Source organism: Hippichthys cyanospilos, chromosome 4 (genome assembly GCF_059441005.1).
Source record: "Hippichthys cyanospilos isolate Australia breed blue-spotted pipefish chromosome 4, RoL_Hcya_1.0, whole genome shotgun sequence".
In the NCBI taxonomy this organism is placed as follows: domain Eukaryota; kingdom Metazoa; phylum Chordata; class Actinopteri; order Syngnathiformes; family Syngnathidae; genus Hippichthys; species Hippichthys cyanospilos.
In genome coordinates, this window is record NC_142372.1 from 8147831 (window position 1) to 8174527 (window position 26697).

Below are 26697 nucleotides of genomic sequence, written 5' to 3' on the forward strand. Positions count from 1 at the left end.
ACACAATTGAGCAGCATATACAGATTCATGAAGGCCACTTTCGGAGATAGTCCAGTTTAGAGCAGCAGCTACAGTAACAGATAACAGCCAAAAAAATTCATCATTTGCACTGTACTCCACAAGATGCCAGTGGACAGAATAAACGTGTTTAATCAACGCTCACGTCATGCAACGCAGTCACAGTCCCACCACATGATGTCATCACAACTTATATGACACCATGGCGCCAACTTACAGCTGCACCAACTTGTCAGGCCCCCGTGATGGGCGTGGCTACAGCGGAGCAAGGACATCCCACACTGTAATTGGCCAATTGGATTGCCAGGTTGGTAGAAAAGAAGGAGACACACATACAGAGTGTGATGGTCCTTATGGAAAAAAATACTCACTTTTTTGTCATTATTGCTACGCACGCTAATGATTGTGTAAACAAAAACATGAAACAACTGGATTGACATGTCAAATAGAAATGACAAATAATTATCAGCACGCCTTCATAGAAAGTCATTTCTCACTTCTTTTTGTGGCGGCGAGGACAGATTCCCATACAACTTGCTGTCTGAAAAGGATAAAATGATGTTTTTTTTTTTCCTCCCCTTTTTGTATATGCGCGCAGATAACCCTGAAGGCAGAAATGCATATTTCAAAAACCCTCCTGTCTACAGTAATTGGATTTGCCTTGCATTGTTTGCGATGAGGTCGGCCACACAGTGAGGGCTGCACTGTTTCTTTTCATTTCTTTATTTATTTTTTGCATTAAGTTTATCTTTTCTGCACAGAAGTGCAATTTATGAGTAGCTCCTTCCCGGTAGACGAGAACACCTTTTGATTTTTTAAATTAAAATTTCACCAACTGAAATTATCAGAGAGGAATACAATGGGCCTTGGAGTTTATCATATGAAAGTTTATTTTATTTTTTTTAACCAAAGTGAAACAACACTAAAGTTTGATATTTTTTCATCTTTTTTTCATTATTATGTAGATAGAGTTGGAGGGCCGGAATTCCAGAAGTTTGTGAAAAATGTTTAATAAAGTTAGAAAAAGGTTGAAATGGATTTAAATTAAAAAATAGCCAGTTTCGGACCAGGTGTCTATTGAGGGAATGATGCAAATGTTCCGTGATGAACTTTGACAACGTATGTGCCATTTTGGACTTTTTGAATTGTAATGTGCAACATTATGAAGCAAGTCTCCATAATTTATTCTGAACCTGTTGTCTAACAGACTATCCATTAAGGGAAAGGTGCAAAGTTTTGGTTCAAGTGTATATTATAGTTCAGAAGTGAAATTTTCAGGCTACCCGGTGTCTGGCAAGATTCACAATTTACAATGTGGGATCGCTTTAGGATAAGAGGCCTCTTTAAATGGACGCACAACTATTTTCATATACTGTATTACTTTTTGTGTATAAATGATGCTGATTGAAGATATTTATCATGTCAAGAGAAATTGGTGTTTAAAACAAAATAAAAATCATTCGCCTGAAATTCAAGCTACATAAAATTATGGTGCTGCTGTTTTGGGTAGCAACACCATATACTTGAGTAACACTCTTTTTTTTTTAATCAAAGGAACTATGTCTTAAAACACAGTGATCTTGCAATGTTTTGTGGGTAGGCAGTTTTTATGTATATATTAACATGTTTATTATAAATGTAGCAGTTATGCTCTAATTGTTTATATGGAATTTTAAGTCAAACTATGGCTTTCCTTATTTATACCAACACCCCTCTTTTGGAGAATATACCAGAAAACAAACAGCTAATAATAGGTGAGTTATCAATCATGTGATTATCTTCAAGTAAGTTGTGTTATTGTGAATCAAATGACAATCTCTCCCACACTGATCAGATTTCAAATTCTACCAAACATTTTGTAAACAATTTGGAAATTTTAGAACATTTAGAGATCTGATCCGAGATCTGAAATCATGTCATGGCATTTTTAACGTGAATTCAACAACGGGTACACGGCCGACGTTGCTGTTCGCCGTCTTTCCACCACCAACACGAATCTCTAGAGGGCTGTCGGCTTTTGTGGATTTGTCCGCTCGACAACTCGCATTGATCGCTAACACTGTCTCCAGTTGTCAGGTAATTATGCACAGTTGGGTATTGATGATGTCATCAATTTCACACTGGCAAATCCCGCAGTCACTAATGGGATTCTGAACCCCACAGATAGAATGATTCTTTTGAGGGGGCAAATTTCACAACACATTTAGTCTTGCACGGGGAAAAACCTGCATTGATTTAGATTTTTTTTATGTCCCGGATTTGCTTGTTGCTCAACATGATTTATTTTAATAATCACCATACCTTGATCGGGACTGTAGACCAGTCAGTAAGGTCTGTTGGCGTCCTTTGGCCGCTTTAGCTGCACCTTCAGCCTCTTCATGCCTATTTGAAAGCCGTTCATGGCCTGGATGGCGGCTTGGGCGCTAGACGGGTTATCAAAACTCACAAAGCCTGAGACAAGAACACAGAGGGGCGGGCGAGGGGGGACAAAAGGGAATGAGAGAGTGGAAGAAAAGGGAATATCGGCAGGGATGGAGAGGGGTGATGGGAGGAAGACGAGATGAGACAGCGTTTGAAAGGAGGCCCCTTTTAACTCGCAACAATGGGATGACAATAGCTCTTTGTTTTGTCTTTTTAGCACATTAATTGAAAATCTGGGAATTAAGAAAAGATTACATAAAATCGCACAAAGCCTAATAAGGCAGATAATAAAATCAAACAAAAGGGAGTGTTAGAAACTCAAAGTGAACAAGAAAAAAAAACAAACAAAGAAGCGCGTAAAGATGACATAGAAAAGAGATTTGTAAGAAGCATACGATCGTTAAAACCACATTTTCACCAAGTGTTCATTAATTTGATTTTCACCACAAAATGGTTCATAATTGGTATGGGCTTTGCTCGAAGTGTAATTGTATTTCACAGCGATAGTCTAGTAGTTAGCACTTTGGATACTCTGGCTTCCTCCAGCATTCCAAAAACATGCTTGTTAGGTTCGCTGGAGACCATGTTTGCCAAAGATAAGAGTGAATGCTTGTTTGAGGCCTCCTACTGACATTCTTCTGCTCAGTACGACACAACTCCTGATGATTTCAGGAGAATCCATTTTGAACTCTACAAAACCTTTTTGTCAGGCCATTTATAGAAAAAGCCACCTGACGTAATTGGGCACACATAAAAAGGACTTTATCAAGGGGAAAAACTAAAGGTCCTACACTGGTAAAGTCAATCACGGGACCTTAACCCAATAGAGTACTGGTTCTCAAAGGAGGGTATGTGCTGACATTTCAAGGGGTACATGAGAATTTAACTGGGTTTCTTCAAGGATCAGCAAAACGAGTTTAACTCTCAGTGCCATGGACGAATATTCTCATCTTTTAATAATGGTATAGTAGTACCATTATTACTACCAGTAGTAGTAATAATGGTAATAAATAATGACATTCTTTTCAAGCACGTTTTTTTAAATAGAGGGTAGCTGACACCCTTGAATAATGCTTACTTAAAATAAGCCAATTGAGCACTGTAGTGATAATTGTGACCATTGGATGGTTGGGTTTCCACACATACAACATTACCTACTGTACAAGCAATTCAAAGTAAGGAATGGAAGTCAATCTTTCATATGATACCACCCATATTTACATAGACATAGCACACAATATTCTGTTGGCTTTGAAAGGTGGGTGAAAATGCTAAATATACTGCCCCTCTAGAAGTTTCCATTTCTGATGACGCTTGGCACTAAAAGAGTTAATACGTGACAGGAGCAATATATTTTCTTCATTTCAACTTAAGAGCAAAGCATTTGGAACATTAAGAAACTTGTAGCTACATTTTAGTGGCTCCTTAGCAAAACATTTGTACGCCATCATTATCTTATTTTTTATACGGATACGGCTGCAATGGTTTGGCAGATGAGCGAGGAATAAAAAATAAGTTACATGATCTCTCTATTGGAATTGCTGGATAAAATGCACCTAAAGAAACCATCTCTAAGTTTCTTGTTTAATTTATCAGACGCAGCACTTTATTTTTATTTTTTTTTCATCCAAAACTGATGTGCGCTAGTTAGGGGGTACTTGGCAAAAACATGTTTCACAGTGGGTAGATCATTAAAAACAAGGTTGAGTAGAACTGCATTTTTAAGAGAAAACTGAAAGCAGAGCGGAAAGTGAATGGAATTCTGAACTTTTGTTTGGTCTTAGAAACCTGAAATGGCTTCAGTATACAATAAAATAAGAACTTGTCTTTACAATACATTTACAATACATTTTTGAAGGCACTGTATATATTAACTTTAAAATGTGGCCAACTTTTACTCACTATATATAGTAGACTCAATATGTAGCAATGCCGACTTATTCTCGCTTGTCACACCTTCACTCTAGTCTGTGTTGATCCCCTATATCCTATTTTGCTTGGAAAGGACACAAAGATATTGCCCTACACCTTCTCTAACTACGTGTAGGTTTTACGGAAAAAAAGGGTGCTCACTTCATAATTCTGGCTCTTAAGAAATGACATTTTCACTACTACATTCAGACAAATTTTAAAAGAAGAGGAACGATATGTGGGTAGTGTGTTTTTTTTTTCTCCAACGTAAATATTATCAGCAACCATTGCCATGGCATGCACATTACAGAGTCACCAGTCATTAGGTTAAAGGGGAATGGTTATGACAATGTTGTCTGCAAGTCCGTTTTTGTCGCGTAAATGTTCAACGCGCGCGTGAAAGCGTGCTGGCAAGTAAAGGGCACCGGGCTGAGCTGAGATCTGATCCGGGTGGATGGGGGTGGGTTACGGGATGCGAACGCCTGCAGCACTGAGTTATCACCTGGGTGTCACAGCGCAATGAGAGCACAGGTTTCCACACCGGGACTCCGTGCCCGGTCTTATCAGACACTGCTGTGATTGACGGCGCGAATTTTCCGCCTGCCAGCTGATTTCATCGCACTGCTACGGGTCCAATTTAATTTGGGGGTAGAGGGCAGGCTTTTGTCAGTGCGGATGAGATAAGGCTGCTGCTTTTACAAACCCTTTAAACAAACGGAGCAGGCAAGGGCCTGTCAGTTGGCAGTGATCCCCCCCCAACCCCCAAATCCCCCACTCTACGCTCACACACTCACACACACACACGCACACTTGTGATCCTTCCAACCACTGGATTTAATGAATTGCCATACCTCACATTTACATCCTCATGCCAAAAAGAGCAGATAGGTAGTTGTGGAGCAAGGGAGCAAAGTGTTGTTAGAGGACAGCATAAAGTTTAAAGCTACTGGAAGATTTCTGGACAGCGTTTAATTGGCTGTTTTCACAAGGCAATCTAGGGGCTGATTTGGTGCATGCGGGTGGTTTGTTTGGGAAGTGAGCTCGGAAAAGAATCAGCATATAAGGATGCAGCAGAATTATCTGTTGATTTAATGGTGTCGGAAGTATGAAGGGGTATTTGACTTGGATTTGATTTCCATTAATAGCCTAGACATTTTGGGATGTTATTTCTCTGAATTAGCCACACACACAACCACGCGGAAATGTGTCTCAAATGCTCCCACACTTGAGCCGGAACTAACTATGATAAACATTTAAAAAAAACATGTTTATTTTATTTTAAAAGAATATTTGAGTTTAAAACATATTTTTGATTAGCTCCCCCATACCTCACAATGGACGGTGTAGGCAGGAAATTACTGCATAAAATAGCAAAGAAGATTGTTTTCTGAGAAAACTGACTTTTTTTTTTCTTTTTTGAATGATGATTGCAGATGCTTTCAGACAGAAACAGGCATAGTTAGGAAGCCAAGTCCCCGACAGTGTTCTTCCACACTTTAAAATGTGTACTTAGGCATGCGTACCGTTGAGCATAATAGCCACTCGTGTTAACACTTCCCATTAACCACATCAACATATTAAGCAGAATTATTCTTGAAAACACATTTTTTTAGACAGTTCTGCCTTATTTTGTTCAGTCTTAACCTGCCTGTAGCCTCAAGTATTACAACATGGCACTTTTGTACTCTGCTTTTTTAATGTTATTTTAATTACTGACTGAGACTGAAACCGCACGTCGTCTGTGAGGAAGGGGGTCCTCTGTCCTGAAAAGGACATGGGGGTTAGAGGGTGGGGGTTGCTGAGCGCCACATAGACAAGCGTGTCGAAGAGATGCTGAAAGAAAACCAATGCAGGGAGTCTTCCATGAGCCCTCTCCCGGGTCCTGCTGTCCAATTGAATCAACAGCAAGGTCCACACCAGTCTATTATTATCTTTTTAAGCTTGTGTAGTCCACCTGCACTGACGCCACTCTGATGAACTGGTTGCTGTGGGGTAGGCAAGAGAAAGGGGGCCAAGTGGGATGCTTTTGATGAGGGGTGGCAGGCATTCGGGAGGGGAATGTGAACGCTGATTGTATTAGAAAAGCAAAGGGAAAAAATGTATACTCATTTTATCACATGCTAACATTTGAATGATACACTGGCTTTTAAAGAGGAAAGCTTCGCTTATTGTATGTTATAACAGCTATGATAGTAGTGATTAGCTTTTGAGGACATTTGCAAGATTGAAAGATAATTCCGTATTTTTTAAAAACTAATTTTATGGTGAAAATCTGTAGTTTAATGGTCTGAAACAATGGTCTTTACAACAGATACCCAGTAAATAAAATATTACCACCAACATAAAAAATTAAATACAATAATGTAGAAGACTAAAGTGTTATTCAAAAACGAGACAGGGATTTTTTTTTTAACTAAATTTATTTTTACTCTTAAAGTGTAAAATGCTTTTCGAACATTAACATTTACTTTAAAAAATAAGAAGACCAAAAATAAATAAAAACAAAAATCAAAGCTTAACAATCCGAATGCATCGTATTTGTTAAATACAACGTAGGGGCAACAAATTAAATGAAAACAGCAGGTGCTCCAAAACTGATACCTGTGGAACACCGTATGCCAGGATAGAAGTACCAACAAGTTACAGGAAATTAATGATCAAATGATATGTCCACCCCTTGTCTTTAGTATCAAGGGACAAGCCTAGACGACACTTAACGGTTTTAGTGCTTACGTTTGAAGCAAAAGTACAGCTCAGACCTTTTTGCAATCAATACTTATTTAAAATGAAAATGAGTTCCGACACTATCTAACCTTTATATGCATTGCCCACATCCAGAAGCTTTTTGCATTTACCGGTTCTGAAATACAACTTGTGAATCACCAGTATCTGATTAATAGTCTGTTCAAAATCCATAATCAAACGTGATTCTCTCAGATTGCTTACAAATGTGTGTTTATTGCCTCAGCATGGTTCGTTAAAACTTAAATTAACATTTATAACAGCATTTATAACACTTTATAGTATTCCTTATTTTTGCTCCGTGTTGATCTTTCACTCCCTCCTCATTGCTGTGTTATCAACCTTGTCTGATAGGCTCGATAGATAATGGGATGCTCCCTCTCCTTCCGCTCGGTGGCTTCAAACACCACCTTTAAAATGTTAATTGCAGCTTGATTAGGATAGACAGTGGGGATTAAGGAAAAAAAAAAGTTAAATGCTAATTGCAGGAAAGCAACAAGAGGCATGAGAAGATTCCAAAACACAGCCGCATCGTGTTTCCTCCACCCACATTAACTTCCACTCTTGATTTTGAACTCACCGAAGCATTTGCTCTGATTGGTCGCTCTGTCCACAAAGACTTTTGCAGAGATGACGTTGCCGAAAGGGAGGAACATTTGCATGAGCTCGGCGTCGCCGAATTCCTGGGGCAGGTGATAAATAAACAGATTGCAGCCCTCCGGCCCTGATAAGTGGAGCAGACATCACAGAGGAGACGAGGAGTCAACATTCAGACAAGGAGTAAACTGTATTTATCCCTTTTCTATTGTCCTTATCAACATTAGGGTCAAGCTTGTGAAACGCTAGTTGTGACATGTTATGTCTCTTTTAGATCCAGATTAAAGTAAATTAACATAGTAGTGGTATGGTTGGGATTGTGTTGTTGGTATCTGAGTAATGCAAAGCACAGTTGGAGGTGTGTAGGTGGAGCCAAATATCTGACCCCACCCAGTAAAAGGAAAAAAAAAACTAAATGGGGGAGTCCTTGTTTATCCTGAGTGTGTCCCCCATTGGGTTCAAAAAGTTCTGGGAAAAATATGCGCTCCACCATAGGAATGAAAAGGATGGTTGCAGTACCAATAAGTGTGACACCACAAGACGACACATAAAGCAGCCAGTTAAAAAAAAAGCTTGTAGACTGTAGGTGGAGTCAAACATTTAATGGGTGGAGTCAAACGTTTGGCTCCACCCACATCTTGAGCCACGCCTCACACTTCATTGTTAAATGTAACCATCAAAGTAGCTTGTAACTTAACTACTTTGTAAAGCAACTAATCAGTAAAATATGTTACTTTTTAAAGCAAGTAATCATTAAATTCATTAAATTACTTTTTTAAGGTTACAAAGGCAACACTGTCTACTAGTATCTAAGCACCCTGTAATTGGCTGGCGACTAGTACAGGATTGAACACTCTGTCCTGCCCAAAGCCTTTTGAGTCAAGTTCACGATCACATTTCCTATAAAGAGAGCAATAATCGTAGGAAAAGGATGAATTAATATTCTCAAATTCTCTTTCCTTGCTTCCCAGATAGGTGATGTGGTTTTCTTTTATTTGCAAACTCATCAAGAGTGACTCAACAGCTGGTCACAATCAAGCAGCACACTCCATTAGAATTTTGGACAGTACCCTTCCATGGTCTCCCACTGTTGTAAATAAACATTTTCTCCAGGGAGGCTTTGAAAGAACTTAATCTCATACGTCCTACATAGAATATTCATGCCGCTCTAAAATGTCTCCTTCATACAATCATACAGATGAATAATTGAGATGGGGGAATTATGTCAAAAAGAGTAATTTAACGTCAGTTTACATCCTTTGCTTTATTACATTTGATGCGAAGGCCTGTGCGAGTGTATGTATGCGGATGCATGTGAGTGTGCGTGAAGACTTCTTCTAGTAATGGCGCTAAATGATTATGCATGCAGATAATTAATCTGATGAATATTTATAACCACTTAAATACATTGTAATGGACTGATTAAGCAGTCCGAGTGTGAATTAGTGCGCTTTTTGAATAATGACAGAGTAACTTTCGTCTTCTTGCTAATGTTCTTTAAATGCAGAGCCTTTTTCTCACTTCATTTTTTTTCTTCATACTCCAAGACGGCATTTTCTTTTCTCACCTACAGCCCACCCCCTTCTCTTTCCCCTTACCCGTTGCTAATTCAAAGCGGCGCAGCAACATTAGAATGGAACACAGCAATTATCACCTTTTATCTTGGGTGGGCGCGTTCAGCCGCTCTTACCTTCCCGCTGTTGCTGGGGAATGATGGTCGGTTGCTGGGGGAATGCTTGGCTGATTGGCGCATAGGCGGCGGGGTAGGCTGCTGTTGCAAAAGGGGGAGAAAGCAAGAAAGGGGGAATAATCGTTTCTCCGTTTTCATTTGGATGGAACAAATATGACAAGATCGTGTATTTCAGTAACCAAGAAATGTTGGTGAAAAGATATCTCCTACATTTGGAATTTATCATACATAAACCCATGTTTGTTTCGTGTCAGCTCACAGCCAGTGATTAACTTTGTGAAAGGTAAAGATTGAACCTACCGTTTGCATTTCACTATTCATAAATTCACCAACATGCATAGAACTAGCAGTGAGACTTATTAAGAAGTAAAAATTGAAGTTTCCTTGAGAGTTCTCACACTGGACGTATATGTCTGTGGTGTAGCTTTTTTTTCCTCATTATTTTAAAATCACTTCTGGTAGTCCAGGGTTTCTCAATTATATTTTGTCAAGCTCCCCTTGGAAGAAGAAACGCCCCCCGAAAAAACACAAAATATAGTCAGTCAGAATGCTCAAAAATGGCTTGCAGTTTCTTGAATTTAATGGCAGGCATTAAATAGATTAGTGTGTTTGTGGACTTAAGCAGAAAAAATCCACGCATTTTTATCCATATTAGAGGGCGGCCATTTTGCCACTAGCGTCCGAATGACATCATCACATGATGTGATGCTCGCAAGATGAGTGATTGGTCGTTAACTGAGCCCTGAGCAACTGTGATGTCATTTCATTTCACAACTAGTGGCAAAATGACCACCCCCTGAGATGGATGAAAAATGATGGATTTTGCATCTTAATTCATAATCCACAAATGCAATATTAAACAGAATCATCTGTTTAGACTTGAGGGGCTGCGTAGCACATAATATTGTAAAGAAAATTTTGGGTTTATGACTTTATATTTAATATCTTTGTATGTTAGGAAGCTATGATTAGCCTTGGTTAGTGAAAAATATTGCGACTTAAAACGATTTGGGTTCACAGTTTGCCATTTATTTACTGACTCTGGAACAGATTCATCTGAATATAATTGATCTCAGCGGGGAATGTTGAAAAGAGAGCAAATTAAAGTTTGACCAATATCGCTGAATGGATCGCGGTCTCACTCGGAGGTACCGCTGTACGTACTTCTAGAGCATCACAGAAAGAGTCAATAAGCTCGTGCATGAAGCCTTACGTCTTGTTAATGAGAGTCAATGTCAGGCAGAAATGAGAAGCCTATGTCATCTCTCATGTAGACTGTGACAAGTTCAGATCCTCGGCTCTTTGTGTACTTTTGGAATTAAGACTTATTTTTTGTGTGGGCGTTCTATCAAGTCAACTGGAAATCCTTTTGCAATCCTAATGTAAAGCAGCCTAATCCTGGTGGAAATTAGCCGGTGATGCCTGCTATCTTTACTTGTCAGAGTGTCTACCAGTGTGACAAAAAGAGAGAAACCGGGAGAGGGAGGTGCAGATAGAGTGAGCGGGCGACTTTAGCAAAAGGATGCAAGACAGGCGGATCACCTGCGTAGTGTTGGACGCCGGCGTAAGCCTGCTGGAGAGGGTCGGTCACCGTCGGACTCTGTGCTGCAAGAGAGGCAGTGGGGTAGACAAAAGGGGGAGGTGGAAAACAAAGAGAGGGTGGAGAGTGGTCAAGAGAGGCTCCTAGACAAAGACCAAAGATGTGTTACCCTTTTCTCTGTGTGGTACACTATGCGCTTGCTTGACACTGTGCCAATTGCTGTGATGCGATAACTAAAATTTGAGCGCTCGACGAGGGGGATATAATCACTCATTCAAACTTGGAAATTGGTTGTCGCAAATCAGGATTTAAAGCTTTTTGAGTTCATTCAAGAGAATTAACCACCTGATGACTATCTATCTATCTATCTATCTATCTATCTATCTATCTATCTATCTATCTATCTATCTATCTGTCTATCTGTCTGTCTGTCTGTCTGTCTGTCTGTCTGTCTGTCTGTCTGTCTGTCTGTCTGTCTGTCTGTCTGCCTGTTGTTCAGAGATGTCCTTTTAGGGATTTCTACCAAGCAACATCCTTAAGATTGACACTATTTTCACAGCAGCAAAATGGGTCAAATCAATAATAAAAGTACATGAAAATAAGAGATTTATGGATGGGGCATACACTTAAAAGATGAATGTGCTAACATTTCGAAGAAGATTTTCTCAAAACTAAGGATTTCAGTTTTGGCAAAATTCAAGTTGCTGTCACTTCATCCAATTCTGAGATATCACCATTTATTATTTTAAAAGGAATTAACTGTAGAATTGGAATATATCAATTTTCCATTTTTGATTTTCATTTACATACGTTTTTTTACATAATACCTTTTATGAACTTATGAACACACTTTTAGGTTGAGTTTGAAAGGAATAATATATTACGTTGTTATCATTATGTTTTGTGCATTGCTATCCATCTATGCAGTTCTAGTTCATCTCGCCCCAGTCCTTAGATAAAGCTGTTGACGCAGGAAAGTTTGAACTGGGACCTTGGCCCAGCTGTTGGCGGCGCCCGGCTGGCTCTTTTTGTTATGTCCTGTAATGTGCAATGCTTTGCTGAATGAATAAAAAGCAGGCGGGGACGATTGGGCTTCGAACGGTTTTGTCGAGCATAAGAATGGAAGCCAATTCTTCCCTTTGCCGGCAAAGAAAAGCCAATCTTGGTTGGTCTGCGTTACTATTTTGCAGCCTAGTCTGGGCTTGTCTTAGTTTTCTTTTAAAGATTTCTCAGACATTAACTTCCCCTTTGAACCTACACTTGATAATGTATACGCAAACAAAAGGTATTTTAAAGATGATTGTCTGGAATGCATATTACATAGTTGCCGTTGCAGGAATAACATTCGAAGCAGTGTCATTTTTATAGTACAGCCAGTGTAGACGGGATATTGTTGTTATTGTTACTCTCACCATTTTTTGTAATTTATTGAGTCATCACATTGCTATGATGTCCCACTATTTACATGAATCTGAGGCAGCTATTTCCTTACCCCCTACAACCTTTATGCAATTCAGCTGGTGAAGTTACCCGTGGTGAGCTAATGTGAACTGCAGCACTTTGAGGAAATCTGGCTTAACTGACTGTGGAGAGCCATCAGGAGGCAAGATCGTACTGAGAGATGGCAGATATTTGGGTTGTCGTCCCCCCTCACTTTTCAAAACTGCCTGTTCGACCCAGATGTTTGCATCAAATATTAATAACGTGCCAAACAAACCACTTTGTAGTTCATTACAAGTGCCGCTCTCTTTGCATAATACACAAGCAAGGAAGCACGAGTCCTGTCACTTCTCCAGGAATCATTCGCAGACGGCATCAAAAAGCTCAGAACAGGCTGATGCACGTCAAATTAACCAGAATAGATTGAAGCGTGAAATGATTGATTCATCATCATATGGAGGTTGGCCGCTCTGAAATCTGTCAAAGACGCAGTCGGCCGGCCTCGGCGCTTTAAGAGGCTTCGTATTAAGAAGATATGTCACAGGAGGGTCAACTTAAATTTTTTTTTTTAAATAACTGTCATCTTTGAAATCATAGCATGCGATCCCATTCATTGTGTCACGTCATGTTGTTCATCAGGTGACACTTGTCATTAAAAACAACAAATCCTTACCACAAAAACATTTTTCAGCTCACCTGGGTAAGGATGAATGCCGTTGGTGTAAATTGGCTCGGACGTCGGCTGCCCGTTGGTTTGTGGCGCGAGGGCGCTGAAGCCGTTAACTCCGATGGGCGTGGCTATGCTGGGGACGGCGGTTGCAGTGATGCCTGGGGGTGTGCTGGTGCCTGCAAATATACATGCAAATAAATTGTGTTTTTGTCAATAAATGAATAGGATGAACTTAACGTTAGAAGAGAAAAAGCTATCCAATAAAAGCATTTTGCCCTTTTCCCACTGAGGGTCGAATGTTGGCAAGCAGCTCGTTTATTTTGTCAGGTTTCGTTCAAGATTGCACTTACGACGTTCTTCAGATATTATGAAACCGTTTTAATTGGTTTTCGTCTCACAGCACAACATGAAAAACACTTAAGACCTTTTCAGAATGGTTTGAGAACATCTTATGATCAACCGCAGCCTTAAAAGAGCCCTGATATCTTCTTCGGGTTATTGTGTTCAAATTTAGATTTTTTGAAACAAGACACAGGACAGTTAAAAAACAATCCCGATCTAATAGTTTATTTAGATGCTCAATAGTTCGCTTCATGAATCCGTTCAAAACATTATCCAGTATTGTCAGATGCCAGTTTAAGCAACAGCAAGACAAAAATTTAAGTAACAGTGAATATCTCTTCCACCAAGACTTTGCTCTTATTAATAAAATAAATGAATACATTAACGAATAAATGCATTAAAAAAAATCCTTTTACACTGTCAATCTACACATTTCCCAGCTTTTTTGAACATATTTCCATTGATTCATTTCCATCTTTTTTTCCCATCTATACGTTTTAAGGATAATTCCGGGAGCAAATGGAAGTATGGTACTAGACTGAGCTTCTAACTCGTGAAGCATCTTGGAAACTCACCTAATCAGTCACCTAATCAGTCTCTCTTCAAAATCATCATTTTCTCTCTTTAACTCATTGCTCTAAAGGAAGGTTTAATCCTAACAAAGTACCCCTAAACTAACAGCTGAAATCCCAATCATTCCATGAGTTAAAAAAAAAACAAACCTCTAATAATTGACAAAGCAAACAAATTGTAACAGAGCATATCTGAAGGTGATAAACATCCAATGACCCAAATATAAATTTCAGGAAGGAGTTTTTTGTACATCTTTTTAATGTAATAGTCTGCCTATGTCACCTTGTAAGCGCCCTTTTTGTGCTGATGGATTTTTATTATTTTTCTAATCCAAAGGGAAGGGTATTTAAAACATTTGGGATTACGTTTGATCGGCATTACCTGGAATGTGTAGGCCTCGTGGATTACAAATGCTCCGTTCAACGTGGAGGCACTTTATTTAATGTATTTGCGGTGACCCTGCCTTTCAGGCCGCCTGCCTACTTAGTGTCGAGCCGTCAAAAAAGTCTTTCGTGACAACGGCCGAGAAGGTAGTTCAGACCGAGGTCTGGGATTATCGCGTTGGAGTCATCGCTCTTATATTTGCCAAAGCAAGGACTCGGAATCCAAAGTCATCGGGATTGGCGGCGTTCCCAGGGGTAAAAAAAAAACACTCTGTCACAGAGAGCGAGTGACAGCAAGGCAGTGAGAGATAATGAGAGCAAGAGGAAGAGTGTAATGCGGTTGCCAATGAATGTGGAGGGAATGCCGTACAGCCATCATGGCCTCCCTTCAACTCCTGCTTCTTTCAGTCCGGAAAGTGGAATCTTAAAAAATATAACAAGGGCGCATGTAGAAAGACCTTGGATGAATTTATTACCTCGACATCTCATAACCCTGCCCGAAATAAAAAAATAAAAATGGTGTTCCTGCAGACACTTGAAATTCTTGAAAATGCTTTAATTTTTAAACATAGCTTTTTCATGGCTTGAATAAAATGTTTGAATTCTGAATGGTAGCTTTTCTACCAAAAGACAATTGTGAGTTACCGAGCATACAAATTTCTATATAAGCGCAATATAGCTTTATTCCCTACTCTCAATAGAAAAATTTCATTTTGCTTAGCTAGGAAAAAATCTGTATGCTATATGACCTCAGTCAAGTCTAAAATGATCTCATTGTAGACCTAAATGATTTTCCTTGCCCAATACATCAACAACTTTGATTATTTTCTTCAGATAAATCATTGCAGCATTCATATGCGAGCTACATGCCATCATAACTAAGTCTAAAAAAAAAGCAAGTCCTGGAGAAACCAGTACAGTACATAACTGCTAGCCACGTGTAACCCTGATATGCAGTTCATTTTCCATCCATTCACACATTGCATGTTTTTAAGTCAGTTTTGACCTATGCTAAAAATATCCTAATAATAGACTTGGTGTAAATTATGCTCTACTGATCTCCAAATAAGTCCTTGTTCAAGTAATACATACTTAAAAGGGAAACAAAGTCAACATTTATTTTTACAATAGTGTGTTCTATGCAGCCCCATGAGTCTAAACATGGCATTCTGACTGTAGGCGGAACATGACCTATGCAGTAAAAACAACCCGTTCTTATCATGGTTCAGTTTGAGAAGGTCAGGTGACCAAACTCAGAAAATAGGTGAGCCGGTTTTTATTATATGATATATATCAGAGGATGTTACATATCACATTCATTATGCTAAACAGTTAACTCATTCAGTGCCATTAGCAGCTATAGACGTCAAAGTTTTTTTGTCTGGGTGTGAATAAATTAGTTGCAGAATATTTGTTATTTACTGCCATTGACATATATTTAAGTCGTGAATCCATTTAGATTGCGCTGGCAGTGAATGTTTGGATAAATATGTACATCATCATCATCACTGCAGGGAGGAAAATTCGTACCTGAGGATGGTGTCATCGGAGTCGCCACCAGGCCGTTGACATTGAACGCCGCCATTTGCTGCATTTGCGCAGCAGCGATGGCCGCCATGGGGTTCAGGTAGGACCCTTGTGTCGCCGCCATCAGGGCGGCTTGCTGTTGCATCATCTGCTGTAGGATTAGAGATCAGTGGGTGGGGGAAGGAGGGGGAGGACGGAGACGAGGGTGAAATAGCCGCGGGAGCAGAACGTGTTTACTCTCACATTTCTGTTTACTTGGCCCGCGCCTTGTTCTTGGACCGTATCACCCCTCGGCATCACTTTCAGCTAGTACCAGCCCATAACACACTTCCGGCTTCATTGTACTGCCTCGTGATCAAAACTATGTGCTGATGAGTCAACAGACTACATCTATAGGAAATTTTGCATGTGATGGAATGAGGGAAGGAGTGGAGGGATTGCAAACGCGTGAGTGGGCGATTCTCACCTGTCAGGATGAGTTGTTAGCTACCGTGTGAGTGCAAAATCTCACAGACTTCTAACTCGGCTGTGACTTTCATGTGTGAATATGAAACGGCGGTAGTGGTGCCAGGGGGAGGGGGTGGGGCCGACGGGGGTAGCGGGAGAGCCGGTGTTGGTTCTCAGTAATGGCATACACTTGAGTTTTGAGTGCGAGGTAAAAAGTGTTGGCAGATGAAATTCACAGAAGTAGTTATAAAAAAGTGACTTGAATGGGAAGTAGATGAACGACACTGCAATTCATGTGCATCATAAAAACATTGCATAAAAAAACACAATCATTGTAAAACATATCACTGATTGATCAACCAAAACTTGAGAGTACACATACATGATCTAAATGCACGGGGGCCTCGGCTGACAGTACAACTGTAATTTTTTTGTTCGTAGGTTGGAAATGGCCATATTCAACCACTAAATCTATAGTCGAATGTATGAAAATCTCTATAGGCCTCGAATAAAAAAGCAGTCAAATGAAAACTCTTAATAAACATGGCAATTACTGAATATGCCTTTTAGTCCTGTATCATGACATTCTTCCACCGTTGCGAAAACTAGTTCAGTGGTTCTCAGTGATGTGCCCCTGTGAAATATTTTTTTTTCAGCCATCTTAACCAGCGCAAGCAATTTCGGTTGAAAAAACGACTTAAAAAGATTATTGTGTGAATCTGTTTAAAACTTAATGAAATAAAGCCACACAATGTTTTGCAAATGTCTTACAATTTACCAATAAGTTATTTAGTCTTCCAATTTATGTGCTCTTAATTTGACAAGAATAATGTGTTGTTCCTGTTATTGCATTACAAAAAAAAAAAAAAAAAAAAAAAAAAAACAATTAGATTGGCTGATTGCGGCAGAAACCCAGTGAAAATGATTTGTGCCCCCCTGAAGCTTATTCCTGTACCCCCCTTGAGAACCGGTGAACACGTTTCTTTATTTGCTGTTTGTATACACACCAATTTGAAAACCATAGACTCCCTGCACAGTGCCAATCAAAAGTATAGAAACAGCCTCAAATTCGTTTTCTGAACGCTATCACCATATGAGACATACTAATGAAATGATCTGGTTAAAAAAATGTTAATCAATACAGAATACATATTTTTTAATTTACACTTTACGAAATAGTTTTTTTTTTTGTTTTTTTCCACATTTTCCAAACTTTTGCTCATTTTGATAGTTTCTCAGTCAGGTTTACGATGTGGATGATTCTTTATGACCTGGAAATTACTTTCATTTCACAGGTGTGCATTTTCAAGCGGTGATAGCTTGAATTTCTTGACCGGTTGATGTTTGAGACCAAACAAATATGAAAGTGTGTCCAAACTTTTGATTGGGAGTGTAAATGCAATACAAGCACAGTACCAAATTGGAAGTAACATGAAAAAAAATGTCTTTCAATTGTGTGGAATTAATTATGATTAATCCCAGACAAAATGAAACAAATTTTGCACAAGGGCTGTCGCAACTGCCTCAAATGATGTTTTAGTGAAAAGCTAGATAAAGTTATGATTTTAAATTATGTATGATTGAAAGAAAATGATTTATTGGAGAGTCATAATTCTATTTAATATTAATCTAATATTATAATCCTGCTATTCATGCTAAAAAATGTCTTTATGTCATCGTACTGCAACGTAGATGATGCGTGGTCGGATAGATTGTAGTCTTTTAGAATTTGATGACGGCGGTGTGCATTCAGCGTATTTAGCTGCGAAGGGAGTTCCGAATACAAACAGATGGCATTTTACACCACTTGGTAAACATTTGGTACTGTGGCTTCTATTTGATGAGAATGTGCAGGTGTAGCCGATGTTGTAGCCAGTGAGTGTATCACTCAAAAACAAGTGGACATCATCACAATCCTAGTGGGAAAGAGAAGCGAGGTCAAACCTTCAATGACAAGCGTTTTGTTTTCTGTTTTCAAGCTCACCGTCTCCTCCCCCGCCGGGCTGAGACTTACAGCGTGAGAGTAGGCGCCATAGGCCCCAAACTGGATAGTCATGGGACTGAAGATGCCGAGCTGACCCGCCATCTGGTGCATTCGGCGTAGGGTCCGCTCCTTGTCGGTATCTGCGAATTTGACCACCAGGCTGGACGAGGCGCCCTACAGGTAGGTGCACACGTTGAAATATGTGATGGTGGGTTTCAACTTCCGCAAAACTAATTGAACGCAGAGGTCTGTGAACTTTCAAGGTTTTTAATTGCAATGTTCTAACATGCTAGCAAAAATGTATTTGTAAACTAAATACTAAAAATGTAGCATTTATTCCTTTTATGCTGGAGGGTATGCTCGTCAGCATGCAGCATTAAGGAAACCAATTAGGGATATTTGATACACTTTTAAAAGTGCTGCAGTATTTTTGTCTTCATTGGTTACCAAGATAGTAAGAAGAATGTCATGAAAATCATGAATAGCATCTTCATCTTCAACCTAGTTCTCAAGTTTGCTTGCTGAATACATGATGCCAAATATCAGAATTGTATATATATATATATATATATATATATATATATATATATATATATATATATATATATATATATATATATATATATATATATATATGTATATATATATATGTATATATATATATGTATATATATATATATGTGTATATATATATGTGTATATATATATATATATATATATATATATATATATATATGTATATATATATATATATATATATATATATATATATATATATATATATATATATATGTATATATATATATGTATATATATATATGTATATATATATATGTATATATATATATATGTGTATATATATATGTGTATATATATATATATATATATATATATATATATATATATATATATATATGTGTATAAATAATGAATTCTTCAACACAATATAATGTTTTAAAAAAAAAAAATAAAAGCAAAACAAAACGCATGATATTGTTAGTCATATTCTTACTTGCTCTGTCAAGTTGAGAATGCGTCCATGATCAATCACTTCACGATTCAACAAAGATTAAAGGAAGTCTTTTGGCTTCTTTGCTCATTGTTGTTGTTTTTTTGCTTTGTTCGGTGAGTTTGTTGTAACCACTAACAGGTAATGAAAGGAGTGATTGCACTGATTAAAAAATATTTGTGTGAGCTTTTAGTATAGCTTTTAACTGATTATGACTCATTTGTTTTATGCATAATATTTATCCAGAAGCTTTCTCCTTTTATTACTCTTAAACCCATGTAATATTTTTTTTTTTTGTTTTATTTTCTGAGCTTAACTTGATACTCTTCATACTTTTACACATGAATTCTTCTATGTTTCACTCTATTTTATTTAGTCACTTATCATTATGGTTTGGTTGTTCATATGTCCTAGGGTTCCTTTTCTGATCTTATCAATGACATCGTTGATCAGTCGGCAAATGATAGCATAACAGATGACTGATTTTGCATTATGCAAAATATCCTCCCATCCAATCCCGACAATCAGATTGTGTGTAAATCTATTGCTTAACAGTGTGAAATGTACAGCACTTTGTTATGGACCCAAGTCTTGTCAAATGAATCACACTTTGGATGTCAAGTGTAACCAAACCCACAAAGAATCGTCTAGTGTGGATGTGCCCTGAATCTCCCCCTGGAATTGCCTTTGATCCCATACATTCTTCATGCCCGTCGATATAAAAGCAGAATTATCTTTTTTTTCCAACGAATGTCTTGACATCCATCAAGGAAGCCAGTGGAACTGAATATGCAACCATGATGAGCGCAGTCATTTAGCTGTCAGCATGAAATGAAAGACAATGGTGATTGATGCATGCTTTTGCTAACTTTCAAATTCCAACAGAAGCGTGATCCTAACCGCATCCCGCAGGAGTTCCAGTCACCCCGCGGTGAAGCTCCGCTGCATACAGTTGCGGATAATTAGATTTGACCAGAGCCTTTGGCATATGAAGGGTGATGTATTGACGAATGGCTTTACCTTATGGCATATATAGTTCCGTATTGATGTCCGCACTCCTTTGCATCCAATTAAATCATTTTCGAAACAGAGGCCCGAGTCAGTTCCTCGTGTGACATCCAGGGCAAAGAAAGTTCACTGTGACCGTTTAATGAAAAGCGCTGTATGCTTGGAAAAAGCACCAGGACAGTAGGACACAGGAACCCGAGGGGGATCAGCCAGGATATGATTAGTAAGATCATGAAAGCAAAAGACATGACGAGCTCAGATCAAAAATGCGAGATTCTGTCAGAAAATGTCTCATGCTGACAGGGTCAGTACAAATTGAGGCTTTGGTTCAGATTTCTATTGTCTCCTGGAGTGCGGACTTTAAAAGTGGGAGCGAAGTGACCGGTGCCGCCGTACACCTGTTCCTCACGCGTGACTGAAGTGAAATTGAGAAAGCTACACCCAGATGCTACCCATGTCAGATTGCCTGAGCATGAGTACTAGTTTTATCCCGATGGAAAAGCACAGAAGCTTTTGCCCTCTGCAAGCAAATAATGCCACCTTACAGTCCGGCCGATATCCAAACCGGTGAGTCCTTTTATTGTGTTCCAGTGGGCGACATAGCAGGTTCATAGCTGTCTTTTCGTAGATATTTGTTCTTACACTTCGGTTTAATGTGGATCGCCTTCTGCATTAGTAATAGTATTATTAGTGTCAGCATAGGGAAAAAAGGCCAGCTATTTCTTTTTTTTTTAGTCAATTATGTTTTGGTTCATAAACAATCAAAACATACCTGACGGGACATATTGTGTTTGTCTATGATCATGTAAGTCAAATCGGATGGGATTTTATTGTTAAGGCCATCTATTGTCTGCAATAGTGCTTGTCCTCATTAGGGTCACAGGAGAGCTCAAACCAATCCCTGCGGACTTTGGGCAAAATGTGGAGTATACTCTGGATTGATTGCCAGCCAGTCACAGTGCACAACCACAAAACAAACAAATTGGATGTGCTTAATTAGTGGTACAAGCATGTTTTTGGAATGTAGGAGGAAGCTGAAGTATTCACAGAAAACCCATGGCAAAGTTACCACAAAACAATGTACTTATGAATGATGTATTTTGTATATTTTACTCACATTGTATTAATCAGTTACCTATAAAATGTAAAATCAATTAAAAAATCATGACAATAATGCAACCGATATGCCCCTATTACTCCAAACATATTTTTCAGGAATACTCATCTATCCATTTTTTATCCACCTCAGGGAGCAGCCATTTTGGCACTTTACAGTCGACTAAACATGAGATCACAGTTGATCAGGGTTATGATAATGACCAATCAGGGCTTATATATTTATTGTGACATTAAGACTTTTGTTGTTTCGTGGAATGTGAAATAGGCAACCAAATCCAAATGTTTTTATCCTTCTCATCGAGCGGCCATTGTGCCACTTCTCGTTGACTGAGCTGAATCGCGATTGGTCGCTACCCGAGCCCTGTCATTTCCAGTCGAAAATAATTGGCAAACATGGCTGTCACCTGAGATGGAAGTTTACACTTTGCTGCTTAATTCATATTTCTAAAACATAATATTAAATCAGAAGACCTTGTTTAATGGGTCCACATTGAGCATATTATTAAAAATAAGATTTTTGAACTGACTTTTCCCAACCTCACAATACTGTAAGTCTGAGTTGATGATGGTTCTCATAAGACCTTCTCAATAGCTTGTATTTCAAACTTTTCATAACTAATCAAGGCCACGACCTTTGAACTATCCCTTGACTCGGAATTCTAATGCCAAATAAATGTTTGCAACAAATGAACGTGAGCCACTAGTGTTTATGCAAAATCATCATTCATAACGTGACTTTAGGGACAGTGATTAATAGCGTCTCGGTCTGAAATTAATCTGATTGTAATGGGAGCGTTTGGGGAGCTGCCAATCGCTTTTCCTACCCCATATCTTATCTTGTACAACCACATCATATTATGTTTGAAGTTTTCTCTGATTCCAAAGTGCCATATATAAATCGGGCTTGAAAAAGGCTGTGATGATTAAATTTGAACAAATAGTAATTATATTACTTGCACTCAGCTTTCCCCCTTTTATATTATTTTTAGTGGCTATTATAACAAAGATAGCTGGCTGACTGCTGACAAATGTACAGTAAAAACACGCTGAGGAGCACCAGCGGGGCCCCCAGGGGACATTTTGCCGTACATCGGATCTAATATTTTAGGCAGCGAGCGTCGCTCCCGAGGCCAGAAGACAGCAGTCTTATTCCGCTCCTTCTGTGCCATATCAATTAGTTAAATCAATAGTCCAACATGGTGGCATTAACAGAACAGTTTTATTTTCCATTTCTAATTTGATTCCTCTGCACTTTCTGACCTTCTTCCACTTCTTTCACAACTTTGGTGGCCATTTGAAGGCGCCAGGCGGTTTGGTTTAATGAGGCTGACAATGAGCAAACATTGTCCGTCTGCGTTGCTGCCAGTGAAGCCTGCCCACCGTGGCGAGGACGCCTGGCATTTAGCTCACTCCCCCCCATGTTCTCATATTCATTTAATACCTTGCAAGGAATGAGTTGTGACAATTGGAACAGTCAAAGCCGGAGGCGGCCCGTGCCGTCGACGAAAATAAAGAAATAAATAACGGCCCCGCTTTCTCAAGTCGAAATTTCACCCTTGATTTTGAGGCTTCTGATGCATTCCAACGAGATGCGGGTTTCATCTCTTGGATCGACAGTTTCCATTAACAAAAAAGGATGAGCGAGATGTGTCGGGTAATGAAGGAACAGGTGGCAGCCGACGACACACACACACACACACACACACACACACACACACACACACACACACACACACTCACAAAAAAAAAAAAAAAAACCTCTCCCGACTGGATGCAGAAAATCCCAAGCTGACAAACAAACAGAATAATAACCTCCAGCAGCCCAAGTCCTCATACCTGGAGAGAAAATGAATTTTGCTGAATTTGATAAGGGCCAACGGGGAGCCGTCACTTTTGACAGGTACAACGAAGGAATTTGCGACGGGTTCAAAAACTAATCTAATTTCTTAAACAACACACTTGACTTGTGAAAATCTGCCCATATTGGATTTTATATAGGCCGGGAAACGTGGCGGTGGAACAATACACAGCGGTAATTGAGGGATTAGAACTCGACGACGCCCGTGGAATGGCATTAGGCTTTATCGCTGCAGTCCTTGCGACTCAATTGTCTGTAAAATATGTGCAAACAGGTAAACAGCCTCATTTTCCATCTATCTTGAGCAACATTATGTAATAATACAGCGAGATGTTCTCTAGAGAGAAGGTAAGCTCACGAATTGTCAATAATAAAGTTTTACCTCCCCACGGAGCAAAAATACTTTTAGAGAGTAAACAAGAGTTTGTTGACACATTTCAACTCTCGGGTGTTAATCGAGCATGTGTAGTGATTTAATTGAATATATGATAGCGAGTTCTTTGGTAAATGAGTGAACTCCCACTGGGGCGAGTGTTGCACGGCTGGTAAAACCACTCGGGAAGGTTGTCGCTCATTAGCGGTGCATGTTGCTGTCTCGGTTTGGCCTTTTTGCTCTACCCCCCAAAGACCGCTGCAGCTGCTGAGTAAAGCCGCATAAAGCCCACAAACACAAAGGAATAGGAACACTGCCATTTAGACTTTTGGACAAAATGAGCCTGGTCATTTGCTTGTGATTTTGTTGACAATATACAGCGTGTGAACATTTCAGATACTGTAGTAATTGGGGAAACTTAGTAATCCGGGGACGACGGTGGCCACAGAGGTGCCGTTGATTCAGTCTCTACTAGTTTTCTGACTTAAAAAAGTGAACGTTGGGAATTGGAACTTCTTACCGATTCCTCAAGGCAGCTGTGGGCTTAGTACAACACTGGCATGGAAGCAGATGCTGACCATAACCACACTAGCCAACTAAGCTGCCTTTTGAATTTGCTGAATTTTGACGTAGTAGTACAGAAGTGATAAACTTTGCCAACTGCGAAAGAAGGACAATACATTATATGACCTTGTGTTTGTATGTATTTTCTATTTAGACAGGTTATATAGAGAGAAAATGTTCAGATTTGCTGCTTTTATATATAGTGCAAGAAGGATGCACCAAAATGAAAATGCCGAATCTTTACGTTTCGGGATTGGACCGTAACATCATTGTGCAATTTCATACCATGACCGTGTGATTGTGGTTTCTTTACGTCCTCAATGAGTGATAAAATAAGACCCGCGGTGTGTTCATAAAAACAGAGTTACGAGAACTCAAGCGAGGCACTCATCTAATGTGGTCACAAAGGCCAACTTCACATTAGAAGCGTAATTTGGCTTTTTGTGTTGTCGTCTATGTGATTTGGTTGTGTTTATTTTGAACTTGGCTTTGGTTTTGGTAGGCCTTTTTTGGCTCACTCATACAGGAAAGAAGTGTATATATATATATATATATATATATATATATATATATATATATATATATATATATATATATATATATATATATATATATATATATATATATATATATATATATATAAACCCTAACCCTAACCGGTCACCGGAAATTTATTACGCTATATCCCTACAGCGCAATAATGATGAGAGAAATTTTTCATATGTAAAACAACACTTGCATAGAACTGTATTGTTATTAACATTAATATATAGAATATATATAGAATATATACAGAAAATATATAAATCTGCTGAGTAACTTAATTATCATTGTATACACTCCTTGCAGACACTCTGACAATGGGACTGCCACTTACTGTGGTGATTGTGCAATTACCCTTTATTCTAATAGGTAAAAATATGCCTTGGTGGTCACCCACGGTACCTTGTGTCACTATTTGAGTAGGACTGATCTATGTAAAAGTGTGTGTTAGTGTCGCAGCTTGAAATTCCGCAACGGCTCGACGTGACGTTTGATGCACTACACGTTGCCACGACAATGCTCTCCGGCTGGGTCTTATCTCTCATTAATCCACAAGTAGACTATCACGCACACCTGTACGCTCTTGTCGCTGCCAACGCCGCTGAGACTCCACGGGGCCCGTCAGCCGTGCCGTGACAGCCAACATGACAATGGCGGCAATTTGCTCGCCGCCCGCCTGCCCGTCTGCCTTACCCTTGGCGCATTCTATTTTGAAGTTCTGCCACACGTGTGTCTCTTTAGCGTGACTCAACTGAGACTTTCTGTCGTTCTGGTTAATTGTGGAAGTACCTGCAGTTGGGTGCAAACACTCTGTAAATTAAGAATTTGCCCCAATTTTGGCATTGAGGAGCAATACACAAATACGCCATTACTGTAGATTTGGTTCATGGTATGTGTACTTCTTGCATAACCACTCCTTGTATTTAAAAACAGATGCGATTTGTATTTTTTATTTTGTCAAGATTTGTCAGAACGAGTCTAAAGTTTTATTATTTTAATTATTAACAACAATCCTTATGAATACTTTAAGGCAGTATTGATTAAATTATTTGGTTGAAAAAATTATAAAAATAGAATTTTTGTTGGAATGATTGCATATATTGTGTCCCATATTTATTATGCAATCACTTAGAATGTTTGATGCAATCAGTTTTTATGTTTTTGATGTGATCAGTATGTTGGTAGTTTAGGATGAATGTTTTCTGTTACTGTTGGTTGTGAAGAAGAGGAATTGATGCGTCTCAAGCAGCTGCAAGAAAGAAACAGGCCTGTGATCAATGGGGGTCTCGTGACCCGACCAATCGCGCATCCTGTCTCCATCCTGAGGAAGGAAATAAGAGCATCTAACCTGCATTCCTCACCATCATAAACCAATTGTTTACATTGTTGCCCAAAGTCTCCCCCAATCCTTCAGGGCAGCAATGACTTTTGTACCTAGGGACCTTCTGATCTAACAAAAAGAGAGGGTGCAAAGAGGCTGTTTCAGAGCACAGTAGAATTGTACTTGTGCAGTCCTCCTTTCTCCTCATGCATGAGAAAGATAAAAAAACTGCCTTTTCTCCATCTTTGTGTATAGTTTCGCACAAATGTCTAACAGGTGAACCTGACAATTTTTATTTTAGCTCCTTCACACCTTTTACAGTAATTACAGTTTCAGTGTCTCCACCTGTGTGTTTTGTACCACTGTTTTTATTTATTCTTCATTTTTTTTTATTTTACTTTTTATATTTTGGTGTCCCGCTTATTTATGGTTTTGTACATGTATGCCAGGTAACACAGATGCGAGAGGGAGAACATTAAGAGGTCTTTGTTAAATGTACGTGCAAACCTCACAGCTGGCAGCAGGACGCCAAATCGTGCCTCCTGCTCGACGACATGTGGCAGCGATATTATCCAAATTAACCGCATCCCCCCGTCGATAGCGTACTCGTAGTTGGG

At 39.1% G+C, this 26697-nt stretch overlaps 1 protein-coding gene and 1 long non-coding RNA gene across 6 annotated transcripts in view; one reads left to right on the plus strand and one right to left on the minus strand.

Moving 5' to 3' along the window:
- LOC148424461 (uncharacterized) overlaps positions 1–18454 on the plus strand; it is a 66109-nt gene extending 47655 nt beyond the window's left edge. The window contains exon 3 of the long non-coding RNA XR_015865477.1: positions 18281–18454. This is a non-coding gene — a long non-coding RNA (uncharacterized LOC148424461). The remainder of the gene's footprint in view (positions 1–18280) is intronic.
- celf6 (CUGBP Elav-like family member 6) overlaps positions 1–26697 on the minus strand; it is a 157504-nt gene that overhangs the window by 4283 nt on the left and 126524 nt on the right. The window contains exons 6-12 of one of the 5 annotated variants that reach the window (XM_088413878.1): positions 18316–18459; positions 15858–16005; positions 13056–13205; positions 10922–10984; positions 9380–9460; positions 7673–7816; positions 2320–2469 (exon numbers count right to left, since the gene is read on the minus strand). In XM_088413878.1, the coding sequence (XP_088270004.1) occupies positions 2342–2469; positions 7673–7816; positions 9380–9460; positions 10922–10984; positions 13056–13205; positions 15858–16005; positions 18316–18459 (858 nt within the window). In that variant the 3' untranslated portion in view covers positions 2320–2341. Of the gene's footprint in view, positions 1–2319; positions 2470–7306; positions 7503–7672; positions 7817–9379; positions 9461–10921; positions 10985–13055; positions 13206–15857; positions 16006–18285; positions 18460–26697 lie in introns of those variants that run through there. The other 4 variants (XM_088413876.1, XM_088413877.1, XM_088413875.1 and 1 more) reach the window with 4 other exon arrangements.